Source organism: Argiope bruennichi, chromosome 6 (genome assembly GCF_947563725.1).
Source record: "Argiope bruennichi chromosome 6, qqArgBrue1.1, whole genome shotgun sequence".
In the NCBI taxonomy this organism is placed as follows: domain Eukaryota; kingdom Metazoa; phylum Arthropoda; class Arachnida; order Araneae; family Araneidae; genus Argiope; species Argiope bruennichi.
Window position 1 is genome coordinate 58,160,150 of NC_079156.1, and position 16,629 is coordinate 58,176,778.

A 16,629-nucleotide genomic window follows, 5' to 3' on the forward strand; every position below is an offset into this window, starting at 1 on the left:
AGAGTAAGAGAGTGGGAATATGCAACTTGAAGATGGTTTTCGAAATTTTTGTCAATAAATAATGGAGCAATTTTTTCTAGTGATAATTTTTTGTAAATGCTATCGCACAGAAAAAAAATTACATTACCTTAAAATTTTTTTAAAAAAATTGGTTTCATTGAAACCAATTTAAATATCATTCTAAACTTTCCTTAATTTTAACACACTTTCAAATGCAAAATTTGCAACAATGCTCTTCATTGTTGTAATGAAATTCCAACCGTTTTCACTACTTATATAAATATTTAACTTGCATGTTTCTCTTCCATTGTTGTAGGCCAAGAAGTGCAAAACAATCGGCTTAACCCTTATTTATCGGCTTAAATTCTTGATAAATATTGTAATGAATTTCATTTACTCTTTTTTATTTTATTAATATTTTGTAGGTTTAAAATCTGAAAGTCATGCCTTTTAACATATTGAATGTAAAAGGAAATATATCCTGCCTGCTCAATAATTGTGGTTACTACTCTTTAATTTTTTTTAACAGAACGTTTTAATCAGGCTAAAATGTTGTTGAACGTAAAATATGCGGTACCATTGTAACATTAGAATCAACAATTTTTTTTGTATGAGAAATAAGGAAGTGAATTTGGTGTTAACAACGTACAATTAAAAGTTAGATAACACAGATAGTAATGTCATGTGAGTTGGATTCCGTAAATACTTTCATGTAAGCAATGAACAAAATAGTTGAAACGATGGCTACTAATACGACTTAAATATATATCCCAATTTGAAGTTTAAAAATAATATGCTATGCGAATCACGAATTTATGTTAAGTTATTTTAATGTAGATGAATTAAACAGATGATTAAATACAATCAATACTCGAAGTCAATTAGCTGATCACCAAAAATGTCTAGTTTTCAATAGAGAAATGTCAAATTGTTATAACGGATCACAGAAATTATTTTCTCTTGCAAAATCAATCCTTTTCTCACAGTATTTCGATACAAATTTAGTTCAAAACTCAATGATAAATAGGAAAATCACAGACATTACGGTGTTATTTAACACAAATTGAAGTAACACAAACAATAAAAATCACGGCTACAACAAAAAAGTAATGCATAATTTTCAAAATGCAAAGCTCTCAATAATCCTCAATTACAATGCATAATATTTTTCTTTAACAGTATTTATATTTGTAAATAAAATATATCGCCCAGTCAGATTGACGTATTGTGATATTGTTCGCTGATTACGAGTACACTCATCCTATAATTTAGTTTAATTTTATTAATCTCCCGTTTTAAAGCAACATGAAGACTGCTTGTTGCCGCATTTCGTAATTTTGAACCGAAGCAAAAGCCGACATCTCTCTCTATACTAAGTAAGAAAGTTGGACCTTCGACATCAAATTTGACATTCATCTGATCCAGATAGACGATCGATTTTTGCTTAGTGAAATTGAGTTGCGAACGAGGGACCCTCCCATCCCTATCTAGACAAACCGCGGGTCTGGTAACATTGTCAGGGAACAGTGGCATAATACTAGAATTTCAACTTAGTGATCAGAGATTCTAGGTGTGAGATCCACTTCAGTTAATGACTTCTATGTATATATCTCTATCTTATACAAATTAAATCTGCCGTTGTGTATTAAATGTCTTCACGCTGTTGTGCTAAAAGATTTTGAGAATAGAATGTCCTCTCCATGAGTTTCTTCCCAAAGTACCTCGCATGTAGTTACGACATGAATGTTAATAGTTTAATTTAACCTACTTCTAGCTAAATAAAATCAAACTTTCGTCATCTTCGAACTCTGCAAGTATGAATTCATGCAAAACGGGAATTACGTTTCTGGAATGATGATGGTAAGTACCGATCGAGGCATAATTTGATTATTTTTTTCATCTACTAATTTTACCAGGGATAAAACGAATGTTTAAAATTCCTGGAGAATGGTTTCCTCAGGAGTTTCTTTCGCAAGCGTGTCATATTTTGTTTTAAAATATGACACAAACGCACAAATTTTGTTTCTCTATGTGGTTTTGTGATATTAGCATCAGGAACATCTAACTCCCTTCACCCTTTTGTTTCTCAAACGTAACATCTCTGATTTGAAATAAATCCTTGATAATTGGAGGAAAAAAAGAAATGGATATCATTAATAATAAGTTAAATAGTTACGTATAAAACGTATATCAGAAACTATGCTACATCACAAACCAATTTTTTAAAATTGAAATTTCAACACATTTATTTAGTACATCATTAAATAAAACAAAATTTTCTACAATACTTTTTCAATGCTGAGAATAGAAAATCGTTAGAATTTACTTTATAAATAAAAATCTTTACTACAAATTACTTTCGTAGCATGAAATTTTGAGGTTCTGTCTTAGAAAACAAATGTTGCAGTGCTTTTAACTTATAAACACTTCAGATTAATGAAATAATAATTTTACCAAAATTTCTTGACATTTATATTTGGACAATCTCAGCAAGAAAGCCTTCCTTAGTTTAAAAATGAAACACTTTTTTTAATGAGAATTTAATTCAGGTTCATCGACGCTTAAAAAATATCACTTGCTGGACTTTTCTTCAATCTTGTTTGTTACTCCAGGTAATTAATTTCAGAAGATTTTCAGAGCACAGTCTAACAGTGTTGATAGTCGTCTTTTCAGCTGGAAAGAGAATATTCGAATTTTTGTTTTGCTACAATTGCAATTCGAGTGTTTCAGAAAATAAAATGTCATGAAGAAAACGGTTGTATTGTCGTTTAAATGTGCTAACATTTTGATTTAACTCCGATTTTCTCTTTAAATGGACATTTAAGACGAATTTGTTTTCTGAAGAAATAATTCAAAGATAGGTTTCACTGTGTTGATTCAAGCTATTACCCACCCATTGTTTTTCTATACCACTGTTGGGTAATGGAAAGGCAATGGCTGAAGTCATTATAAAGGAGGGGAAGGTCTTTGCTATTAAATATTACTCAAAAATTATGTATATTATTTTTTCATTATTTCGAAAGAATGTTGTTTATCACCTCATCCCCCTGATACGGATTGGCCAAATTACTGGCTCCAGCTATCTCAAACCAGGTAGTCTGGATCTAACTTTCATATTTTTAGTCAATTTCGATTTAACGAGGTTTGACTAGATATTAATTACAAATTTTAAATATATTTTTAATAAGAATACTAAATTAAAATTGTGATTTATATCTGAAGAAAATTCCAAGTTCTGATCTTTAAGATTTTCATTTTCACAGATCAACAAAAAAATGAAAATGTCTTATCTACCCATTATTAAAAAAGTTGTTTAAAAGTATATGCAGTCGCCATTTTAATGATTGCTAATAAAACATGGTGGAGCTGAATTCTGTATTACTTTAGAAAGACTATAAAAGTAATGATAAGAAAATTTTTATTGAGGGCTCATATCTGATGGTTGTTGAGAAAATGGCCAATTAGCAAATCTTTCATCAGAGATATGCCCAAAGCTGTTTCTGAGGACATTAATTTACCTTGAACTACTTTAGATTTCTTACAGGTTTGAAAACGAAAAGAAGACAACAGATAAAGCAATGGCAGACGTATAAGTTAGCAATCATTCAGTGGAGATGAAAAAGACGATAACTGAAGTGTTTCTCACAAGATTTGAGCAATTGAAATAGTTCCTCAGCTGCAGTCAAAAAAACTTTGAAAATTGAGACGATAATTTTTCATCGTATCCTCAAGTAATTATTTCCAAACGTTGAAATATTTAAACATAAATATTTGTCTTTCGAAATCCTCTTACAAACAGGACTTATTTCTTCCCCTTTAAAAAGAAAGTGAAAGAAAGTTTGTTCCTGTGCGCGTCGTCCATCCTCGAAAATGTTAAGCAGATTCATTATTCAACATTTTTGAAGTCTTGAATTTAATCTTACAATACAGAATTTTCCCTGTTAAATTAGTATTTATCTATCTATTCTGTACATATCTTTTAAGGAAACCATGTTCAGCTTTCGGAAGCATAGTATGAATTCAAAAACATTTATTAAAATACTCAATCTGCAAGCTCCTATTTTTATTTGACAATCCATGAATGCAAAATCTAGTATATATACACTTAAATCGTGCTAAATTCTTATCTTTTTTAAAATTCAGTTACAGCTGCAGAAACATCCCAATTGTGCATTTCGAGAAGAAAACACGCGAAATACAAAAGATGGAAATTCAAATATTGTAAAATGAAAAATAAAAAAAATAGGTTAAAAAGCTTTCTATTACGCTTTTCATTGGAAAAATTAAATATTTTTCCTTAAAAAAGAATTTATTAAGTCCAAAACAAGACTAGTATGCATGCTTCAAGTAGTCTTAGAGGGTACCATAGACTAAACAATAGAGCAATTATTCTAGTTTTTAAAGTTAAATATGATGAGGAGGGGCGAAAAAACCTATTATGTCGCGAGTGCCATTTACATGAACTACGCCACAGCCAATGATTTAAATCAGAAATCAATTGCAGCCTCTATGCAAGTACTTCCAGTTTTTCAAAAAAAAAAAAAAATTCCTTTAACATGAAAGTCGAGAGAAATTTAATTTAGCAAATATCTTTACTAATAATAAAGATGAAAGTTTGTGAGCTAGCACTCTATAGACGATACAGCTACCTAATACTTGGCGCATATATATATTTTGAAGGATGGAATTGTATACAAGGAGCTATTTTTTAAAATTTTTATTGGAATTTTAATTATTTAAAAACTAAGCAAAATGTTAGCGCTTCTTTCACGATATATTCCGAAAATATTACAGAAGAAAAATAATTTTTGCAACACCTTAAAATTAAAAATATATATATATATATATCTTTTCAATGCTACCGAACTCTTTGGCATGCAATTTTTCTTTCGGCTTTTAATGAATTTTTAATATATATATATATTTTTAAACGTACTTTACAATATATTTATTTCACTGTTGAAGAGAAATTCAAATTGTTCGCATTTTTTTTGCCTCTGATATTTCGGCCTGACTTTTCTTCCGTTGCTGTGATCAAGATACTAAAGTTCAGTTTATTTTTTCGTGTTGAACAATTTCAGTATAAGATATACTTTAGAAATTTTTTTTAATATTTTAAAATTAAAGTTCAGAATCAGGCAATGGTGGAAAAATTTTAGAGTGCCTGCATTTTTATATACTTTTGATTTTTCCCGATATATAACTGGATGTATAAAGAAACAGGGAAATTCAAAATATAATGAACAGAACTGTGTAACTTTATAAATAATTTAAATTCTATGTCTGTCAAAATTTAAAACTTAAAAATATTTTTCTGAAGAAACAATTCAAATTTTTGATAACCATTAATTAAGGCGAACCAACTGGTCACCAAAAACGGCTTGCTTTAAATAACGAAAACGAGCCAATATAGTTATTTCAAATCAAATTGTATGGTATGGCTTGCTATTTGTGAGTTAAAATTCTTCTAATGCAACTAGTTTATTAACAACTCATTGTCATGAACGAGCATTTAGATGATGAATATTCATCGTTTTTAGGGCATTGACATAAATGCGCAAATAAGGTTTCTTTCATGTTCGAAATACAACACCGACTAATTTGAAGATTTAAATAAAGCTATTCGACTAGATTAATGATCGGTCACACATACTGCCGGCTTGTTAAATCTGTCGGACATTTTCACTTAGTCCATCGATAACTCTTCTCAGCAAAGCCCAAGTCCCGCTGCTTCATTGTCGAAAGCTTTCCATTATTTCCAAGGTTCGCATGCACCGATTTTCGGGCAATTAATAACTGAATTAATGTCTTGTCTGGTGCGATGACATCTCGTTGGGCACGTGATACATGAACGAACCCTTCGGAGCAAATCCGTGACAATAGACCAGCATTATCTGGCAGCGATCCAGCAGTCGTGAATGAAGCAGGCGAAGACTTCGAAATCTTGATCTCGTAAAATAGCGTTCCGTTATTCCTTTCATTCATGATTTTCGTTTCTAGATTGCTTCGCTTCGCTGCATACAATTTGTTCACTTTCGCCTTTTTGCTGTTGCCTCGCAGATGCGTTGGGTGGCGAGTGAGAGCGAAGCTGTCAATCATTCCGTCATGGAGTTTTAAGGCGAGTGAGAAGAGAATGAAGTTCGTTTCCCATCATCGTTTATCAGCAAGTTCCAGTGTAATCGTATCAAATAAATTAAGATGAGAAGTCCAAAAAAGGATTTTCGTTCCAAGATTGAATGAGGAATAAAATTTGGATGCAGTAACCTTGGATTGATGGCAGTTCAATTTGCATAAAGTACTCGGTTGCAAGGCTTTTTTTAAAAAATTTATTCGTATTGTCTTTATATAATGCAAATGTGGATTTACTACCTCAATGCAGATAAATTCACTGAAAAAACCCGCATTAATCATGTCGTACCATGGCTAAGAAGAGATCTCCAGTGATCATATTATTAATTTAAAGCTCAAGATAACTTAAGAGAAACTCTAGATAATTTACATTAGATTTTGGTGGCTCGAATCCAGAGCACTAATTTATTTGTAACAAAGAAGAGCTAATGTAAATAAGCAACTTGTAGCCAATAATGTTATATATAATTTTAACTATTATAGAAGCATTAATAAATACTGCGTTTTGATATTATCCATGTGATTTGTTTTGTGAAGTTTAATTACAGTGATTAATAAATCTTTATAATTAAAAAATATACCACTGTAGTTGTCAAAAATAATGAAAATCTAAGATAGATCCAGTTAGTAATCCAAAAATGAAAGGTGAAGAGGAACACTAACTATAGATATTTTCGGCTTGATTTATGAATAGAAAATGTGATGTTTTAAGCACATGAACTTTATATCATTTTTTCAATCTTTTTTCTTGGTTAAGTATAAAATATCATTTATTTATTAGTTTGATATGCCGCTTATAAACACAGTTGTTGTTTGAACTTATCTTTCATTTCGAACAATTATATTATGAGAGGTAGGGGTATCATCACTATAATGCAGACAGAAATATATTTATGGCATTGTAAATCTATCATTTAGAAACAATATTAAAAATTTCATTAGATTCAAAAGCAAATATTTTTATTTGCAAAATAAATAATTATATATCTATATAATATATCGTTAAAGTTAGCATTTCATTTCTTGTTTGCTATAACAATTACTTGTTTTAATACAGTGTCAACTGTAAGTTATAGAAAAGAATCTTAACAAAATTACTGGTTAAACACAAATGTACAATGATAATGATAAATGTTTTGGATAATTGCTATTTTTTTAAACGGAAATCAAATCGAAGACATTTTACAAGTTGTCTGAACTGTCACTTTTCCTTTTTAATTCATAAATAAGTAGTTCGTATTAAAAACAATGTTTTGCATCGAATTTCAAAATGTTTAACCTCTAACAAATTTTTTCTTCAAATTGTTTACCACTCAGAATAAAAATGAAAACATCAATACTTATTCCACATAGATAACGATTTCTTTGAATATTAATAATTTCCATATGCTCATGCAATATTTATATCTCCAGCAAAGCTTTGATGAAATAGAAATTATATTATTACTGCTAATTATTGGCTACTCCTTGAATTCCTGAAAAGAGAAGCATCGTTTAAAAGTCAAGGCAGAATTACCTAATAGGCAAGTATGTGCATATGGCTCCTACAACTTTAAAAAACCGAAACGTCGAAATTTTTCTGCGATATTTTCAAGGTTATTCAATTTTATGCTTTCATTTGATTAGGAAGAAAAATGCTCGAACATATTCAAATTAAAAGCAAGTATCGCTTCAATATCGCAACATAATCCTAGTGATTGTTTTTTGGGGGATATTTGTCTCATTGATTCACAAGTCAATAGTCCAGGTAAACTTTGTTTAAATATTATATTTAAAGTTTTGTACGTCGTATTTTATTTTTGCATAAAAATATATTTAAATATAAATTAACTGCTTGTATATACGAGATGCTGAAACCTACTTTCTTGAAGATGATCAGCAATTAAATATTTTTTTATTTATTTGTTCGTAATATTTTTTTAAAAGCTGCTTACAGGTATTATATTATAATTAATAAAATATACATAAATTTACTGAGGAAAAAAGGACCCCACAAATCTGGTCCTTCTAATGGAACCTTGAGACAGCGGTGTGATAAGGATAAGGTAATTAGACATCTCTGCACAATCGAAGCTGTTCCGTTTTATCAATCTGTCACGATTTATCCACAAAATATAGATTGTTTGGAATTGAGTCCAGAAAATGTTGTCATTTATTCTCTACTCTGTGGCTATAGTAGAACGACTGGCTTCGCCAGAACTAGACAAGCACGTTTATGGTTTGCGACGGATCTGTGGAGATGAAACGCTGAAGTCCGCAAATCGCCCGAATACTTTGCCGTAACCGTACCGGGATCTTAGCCGCGTCTCTTCTGCCCCATGGCTAATAGGTGCTGATTTCGTAATTTTCTTGCGGTGAGCCAAATTGCTATTCAAAGAATTCCCCTAAATTACATAGCACATGCATATCAAAAGATAACGTTACATTCTTTTTGATCTCCTCAGTATGCAAACCGCAGAAACATCCACACAAGTAAAATTTAAGTACTTTTTATTCCCTTACAGTATCAAATGTTTCGTTACATTACATATGTTGAATTCATTATAATTCTGCATTCAGTGCATAAGCTTGTGAATAAGCCCAGTTCTGATGTCTCTAAGATACCATAGGTAGCAGTTTTTGAATAGATGAGAGTTTGTTCATTTTTTTCAACTCTTTATACAGATTTAGAGATTTTAAACATGCAATTAAGCAGAAATAGAAAAAAAATTTAATGAATAGATTCTTTTCTACAAAATAAAAAAAAATGATTACTATTATTTTCTTATGATTATGATCATTAAAATAGTAAACGAATTAACTGCATTAATAAATCAAAGAAAGTTTTATACAGAAATTATTGGGTTACTTAAGAAAAATAAACAGTTGAATTAAATTCAATTTAAAGGTTTCATTTGAAGTAATTTTATAAAGCAACTATGGAAGTTTTTTTTTTTCTTTATTCTGAACTTTTATAATATAATTAACGATAGAAGGAAGATAATGAATATACTGTAAAAGTTTAGTACTAATAATTAAGCCAATATTTCAAATAAGCTAGTAACTTGCATAGTTACACATTAGTTGCCCCTTCCCTTGTCCCCGTTCCAACCACGGCCCAATTTTCCCTCTCACGTTATGTCCTGTCATCGGAATAGAGGTAATGAGACCCCAAATCACTTTTATTAGCCCAGGAGAAACAAGAACAGGCTCGTATATCCTGCGATTTTTCATCTACGAGCTGCTTTTGCTTCCCCACCCTCCCCGGAAAATAAGCTGCATAACAATAATACTCGGTGAAATATACTGTTGCTGTTTTGATGATCATCTAAGTGAATAATAATAATAAAAAAAGATAACTGCCTCCCACTAATTAATTAACAATCACAGTTCATAGCAATGATATTAATTATTTTTATTAGTCTAACTGCAATTCATTTGTTGCGGTCAATTTTCTGTTAATTAACTCTTTCTAGTGACATTAAGCATAAAAATGGCAATTTATTAAACAGTTACTAAAACAAAACGTAACCATTTGATACGCATTGAAAATATTCCAAATTATCTTTAAATAAACTCCCCTCGCGTTTTTTAAGCAAGAAAGTCTTTAAATTTAAAACGAATTTAAATAAGGTTTCCACTCTAATGTATTACTTACTTTTCACAGAGTGGTCAAATAAGTATATTTCTGAAAACAACGATTATTTTTTCTTTTCTTATGCTCGTACTTTTAAACATCAGGAAAGTAAGAATTTATTTATCTGAATAATTTCAGATTAAAAATAATTTTTAATGCAATTCTAGTAACCTGAATTTGTTACAACTAGAAATAAATTTCTCTCTCTCCAAATCGTCTCGGTAATAAACGATACAAGGAAATTCATGGTTTGAATTCCCTGTTACCCAACCACGTGTCCCAACCATGGCTGTTAGATATAATAATCCAATTAATACCTAGGTCAGTAAGTGAGGCCCTTTATTCTGTTCTCCATTAGTTTTCTAGGAAGATGATTTCATTTTCACATTTAATTAATGAAAAAAATCGCAATAATAAATGAAAAGAAATTACACTCTCCTTATTCCATTCATCCATATTAAAAGCAATAAAGTATTTCGAAAAGAATACCTATCATTAATTTAGTCATAAATTATATAGAAAATAATCAAAACCGCTTCAAAACAGGAAATTCTCACCCGTCACTGCTAAACTTAGAACTTGCACTAGCTAAAGTGCACTGCTCTATTGAACTAGTTAAGAAACAAAACGAAATTCCAAACATTTCGATATAATTAAAAGTCATTAATTATCCAGACACATTGTCTTGAAAATAAAGAACTTTTGGTTGACCTCAGAGAATCTCTTGAATGATTAATCCGGTCGTGACCTTCGCATTCTTATCTCCCCCTGAACAGACCCCCTAATAGACTCAAAATGTCAAACAGAAATAGGCGGCATGCGTCTGGTTCTGTAATTATGCACTGGAATTATAGATGTATTTCTCAGAAACAAAGTTATGCAATTTCTCCAAGAAGTGAAATTTTAATTGTCCTTCAATGCAGACTAATTACAATCGGTTGAAAAAATAAAACAAGGTAAACTTGGAAACCACAGTAAAAGGAATAATGGTATATTCCCTATAGCCTTCGATTAATACAGTTTATTTTAATAAATATTTTTACAGATTTCTTTAACTTTCAAATATTTACAATGTTAAAACGCTGGTAACCCAAGGCCTCTATTAAAAGTACGTAGTATCACGATTAGACTGGTTAGGAAGAGTCCGTGATGATTACTTCAACGGCGAACTTAAATAGGTTACTCCAAAGAATGTTTTTCACAATCTACCTTAGGGAAATATTTAAGGAAAACAAATTATTTAACTATGAAGGAATTCAATTCAGTCGCATTTTTGGAATTTTGTGGGCTCTATGCAGTGCATATTTTAAGGTTTAACTTTTAATATGATTCATTTAGCTTCATATTTCAACACATTTTTAAAGTAATAGCCGCATTAATGACTAATTTTAGACTAATTCATTAAAAATATTTTAATAACATTGTGAAAATATATACATTTTAATTTACTATTTATAATGACTTTAGGGAACAAGGTATTCATTATTTTATCGATTTAGCTCTTTGAGTTTTTGAATTATCTAGTATACTTGACAGACAGCCCTCCTATTAGCATATTTCGGAAACACTTTGATAAAAATCTAAAACTTTACTGTTAAGACTGTATATAAAATTATCAGGCTAGCTCAATGCATTTTAGAGTTATTTTTTGCAAAGATGTCCAAACAAATCAAATTATAAAATGTGGGTGGTTAGGGGTAGAAGATAGGGAGGATGATATATAACACAATTATTTATACGCGTATTTAATTATTAGAGACTCTGGGCTTATAAATACTGTAATAACTAAGCGGATGTTATGAAACAAATAAAAACCTAATTAATTATGGTTGACAAAAAATATTATTATTCTATTACTTTATTATTCATAGAGTTTTTAGAGTCAGATTTATTGAGTCTGAGTTATAGATCAAATTTATTGAGATTCTTAGAGTCAAATTTACTGTACAATTAATTATTATTAATATCAGCAATTAATGACCTTTATTAATCGGCCTTCTTGCAGTGGACGTTGACAATTGATTGCTTCCATTAATACAATCATTTGATGTCTGACATTTTAAGCAGCTTGATCATCGTGGATATTGAAGTATTTGATTTATTAACAGTGGTGTATATTGGACTATGAAAAAGATATATGAAAATCATTTTAGTTATTACGATATAAATGACCCAATGGTCATATATGGGGGGGAGGGCATCGTGGGGCCATATAAGACCCCCCATTGTGTTAAAATGGTTTCAACGGTTGGCTAACGTAGTAAATGTCTTATCTTTGTATTTTAGATTATTAATGATCCTTCTAATTCGTATCGGGCACTGTTTGATTGATATGGCATTTTACGATATGATAGCTAAATTTCTACCTAATTCAAGAAGGTAAAATAAAGAAATGTGCTAGAAATAAGAACATAAACGATAGCTTGTAAAATATAGCTAAAACAATACCAATGTTTAAAAAAATATTGAAATTGGTAAAATGTTAGTTAAAAAGTATTTTTTTAAAGCAATTTATATCTAAGAAAAATACATGAGATGTTTTGCAATCAATGGCTCGAAAGCAACATGCAATACCATCTTAGATAAAAATATTAGAACAATAAAAATTAAATTAGGATTATAAAAAAGCAATCATCAAGCAAAAATAATAAGATTAGAATGACACCTGTGAATGACGTGCGATAAGAATTATAATGAGACATTGTTCCATAATTAAACAATATAAATTTTTATATTTTTAAAAAACGTGAAAAATCGAAGAAATTTAAAATACTAAATTTAAAAAATAGGCTTAAATTATATAATTAGATTATTAAATAATAACTCCCAATAATCTATAACTTAGTACAAATCCTTCAACTCCAAAAATATCCAATTTAATGAGTGCATTTAATAGTAATGACCACCCAGTTTAAGATCGCAATGAAAATCAATGCTTCATAAAATGTGCATTAATACTACACTAATAATATATTCAATTAATAGAAAAGATCATTTGAAAAACTACAACTGATCATTGGTTGGCGAAGCCTAATCCCGAGCTAATCCTTCTAAATACTTTAGATTTACAATGAATAAATAGGAATTTAATTACAATAAGTTACAATGCAATTATTAATTAATGGTTATTAATCATAATTGTAATTATAATTTATTAGGCATTAAAATTCCAAATAAAATTTCTATTAAAAGTTTTCAGATAATAGCGTTCGCGAAATGACTTGCGCGACAGCCACATTCATGATAATAAAACGCAAATAATACCGAAATTTCAAGAATATGAATTCTTCTTAGAACAGATGTATAAAATGAAAAGAATTTAAAAAATATATTAAAGAAAAACCATTAACCCTTTTCTTTTATTAAATGGTTTGGTTTGGTTTGATTTTATGGCGCAAGAGCCATCTTTGGTCATACTGCGCCCTTTTATTCAATGGAAAGAACTTTAGGGTATATATCTAAGATTATTAAATGGAAATGATTTTTTTTTAGTCAAAAATCCATTTAAACCTAAATTAAAAGCGCAATGAAACAAATCATATCTGAGAAGCTCTGCGAGAATTTTTAAGACAAGCTTTCTTCTGAATGACCCGCAAAATAATAAAAACAATCATTTCTACTTTTTATTATAATGCATATCTTAAAAGAACAACAACCTTGCAATAATCAAAAAAGTAATAACCCGAAGCAACAATAAAAAAAAGTCATTATAATTGTCAAGCAATCGAAGTATTTGCATTATTAATAAATATATTCTTAATATGTGGCATCTGAAGCTAGAGATGCGATTTTACCGCGAAATAAAGCAGAAAAATACATCAGTGAAAATTCTTATTTAGATCAGGTTTAAATTTCTATTCCTTCAATTTTTATTGACAAGAACACATAACTGTTACATCTATTACTTAAAAATATATTCATAACGTAATAAAAATAGGTGAAATTCGATACTGATAGATATCGTATTTATCTTGGCTCTTAAGTTTTATGTTTTTTTTTTTTTTTTTTTTTTTTTAGTTTCGCAACGATGTTTTATTAAATGTAATATTTACGACCATCGTTCTCTTTAATGATGCAAGTGGATATATATATATATAAGTAATTTTAAGAAAACCTAGTCATATAAAAAATTAGAGGTTTAAAATCTAGAAATTGCTTGTTAAGGTACAAAATACTAAATTAATGTAGCACACATCATATAGTCTGGCCGATAGTTAGTAGCTAATCAAAGTATTTCAGAAATTTTATCAGTTATTCATTTAATTCTTCATAATCATATCGTTTTCACTGTTATCAATATTTTCATTTTAATTTATTTAATTCTGTGGTAAACTGTATTATCGATGAATATTTTAATCACTTAAATTAAATTATCACTTAAATTAATTATGCATATTTTTAAAAGCGTATTTCGATTTTTATTTCCGAAAGTATATCTAAAAAAAACTAATTAAGAAATAATTTTTTTTATTGCAGAAAAAGAGAGACATTGCCCTTTCATGCTTTTTACAAAACACCAAAAAATGAAAAATTCTTCAAAAATCTTTCTAGTATTTTGAAACAAGTGTGGAATTTCTCAACTGCAATTGAATTTACCTCATCAACTGGACAAAGAAAGCATATACATTATATACGCAATTATTAAAAAAAGATATCCTTTTGTAATTTATTCAGTCCTACATAGGAAAAAAAAAATGACATGTGAAACTTCCGCAAGTGAAGCAACACTCACAAAATGAAAGACAAAAAAAAAAAAAAAAAAAAAAAAAAATCTGAAAATGAATTATTCAATTATCATGATAATGTAAGTTATGCAATAACTTACCTCCATTGAGACCGCTTCCATAAGATCCATCGAAAGTTGTCAAAATGAGACAAACAATAACAATCACGGAGTTCATCGCGAGTTTCTTTTTTTCATTCGCACGCATGGAAAGAAACCAAAGCGCTTTTAACGCGCGAATGTTACAAAACAACACGCTCGTACGTCTTGCTCGCTTCACAACAAACAACACAACAAATAGAATCTATTTAGCACGCTTGCGGCTCGTGGCAAAACCACGGCACTATCGAAAGAAAAAATAAATAAATAAAAGAAAAAAATTAAAAAACAGTGGGAAAGAAATTAACCGAAAAAAAAAAGAAAGGTGAGAAAGGGAGAAAAACAGCAAAATTAAATCTCCAAAGCAAGAAAATAACAGTTTCCTTTCATGCAATACAACTGATCGGTAAACAAAAGCACGGTCAGTTTAAATTTGAAATTTCCGATCAGCTGGTCAGTTATGCTGCACGTGAAAGCGATGCCATTTATTTGTTTGTTTGTTTGAGAGAGAGGCGAGGGAAAGACGGTCGGTGTTGACCAGTACGAATCTTCGCTGACCAATCCGCTAAACTGTTACTAGCGCTGAGTGCCTCGGAGCACTTTTAAAGAGCGGGTTTTATAAGTTGGTTGGTTGAGCGAGAGAGCGATTTGTCGGAAGAAGGCTTTCTTTTTATTAGCTTTTTCTTCCTCTGCTGGTGGACAGGAATTCTTCGTGGGGCCGCTCAGGGTGACATCTATCGGCAGTCTCAGATACTTTTCTGTCCCCCCTTCTTTTTTTCAAATGCTATGATGAAGAATCTTTCGCAGCCCACAAATGTATGCAATGAAATAAAGCAGAGCCCTGAAGCATTAATTAATGTTAGGCGAAAAGGTTATTAAGTAGAAAAGATTATTATTTCAAACTTCAATGATTCGGTTAAAATCTATAAGGGTTTCAAAATTACTTATGATTTCTAATATAGAGCCTATTTTAGATAGTTAGATAGAGCCACTTATTCTGAATATTTTTGTCACTTTAATATGCATTTGCGTGGCCTCACTTGGGATTAAAGCCAATAGTTCAAAAACCCTTCATCCCTACAAAATCATTTTTCTAAAAGTGCTACTACATAAACTCATGCCTCCGTCCTCCTTGGAAGGAACGTCCTGGAATAACAAAAAGTAGTGTCGAGAGACATCAGAGACAAAAAAAAAAAAAGAAAAAAAAAAGATTCGTTATTAATTATTGGAAGAAAAGTAGTCAGGATGCATTATTAGAAAAGAATTCACAATAAAATGCCAGTCTTTGAGACAAAGAAAACCAAAAAAAAAGAGAGAGATATACATTAGTAACCTAGCAAAAATTTTTGAAATTATCGTAAAGACATTTTGAAATCATTGTAAAATTCAAAACTTTTTAAAGAATGGGTAAAATTCAATGAACGCCAACAAAATGACGTGAAGAAATGAAAAGTTTTTTTTTTTTTTTTTTTTTTTTTTTTTGTAATAATGAGAGTGCAAACCTCCATTTTCACTCATTGTAAAAAATATTTTCGTAAATTATTTGAAGTAACTAGACACAAGTGAGCCAGAAAAATTGAACGAAAATTGTTTCATATAATTTCCTTCTATTCCAAAATCTTGTTTCTATTCTTAACATCAAAATCAAAAAGAAAACTTTTTCATAAAAATAACATCCATTTAAAATTTTCTGAAATAATAAATGTTTTTTAATATTTTTGTTGCTTGTGTTCATTATATAAGATTCTTCTGCATTCGAAATTTTACATTACAAGTAGAAATAAATTCTAAATAATAATATAACATGCTAAGCCTTAATGATTGATAGCTCTAGATTAGGTACGGATAAATAATTCTCTTATAAATAATAAACTTATAAATAATCTCTGCGCTCATTTTAATCTATTATTATCTAAAGTATTTAAAAAGCCTTATTTATTTTATCGAAATAGAAATTTTTTTAAGCGTATTTCCTGAATACATGCTTAATTTAAAACGTAATGGATACAAAGATGAATATTGGCATTAAATAATGAGTAAGATAAAGAGTTTGGAACCACTG

General features: G+C 29.7%; 1 protein-coding gene across 1 annotated transcript in view; it reads right to left on the reverse strand.

Moving 5' to 3' along the window:
- The window catches only part of LOC129971216 (BMP-binding endothelial regulator protein-like), a 148,032-nt gene extending 132,818 nt beyond the window's left edge, over positions 1-15,214 (reverse strand). Inside the window, exon 1 of the mRNA XM_056084797.1 lies at positions 14,571-15,214. Within this exon, the coding sequence (XP_055940772.1) occupies positions 14,571-14,676 (106 nt within the window). The 5' untranslated portion in view covers positions 14,677-15,214. The remainder of the gene's footprint in view (positions 1-14,570) is intronic.
- Positions 15,215-16,629: the final 1,415 nt, after the last annotated feature.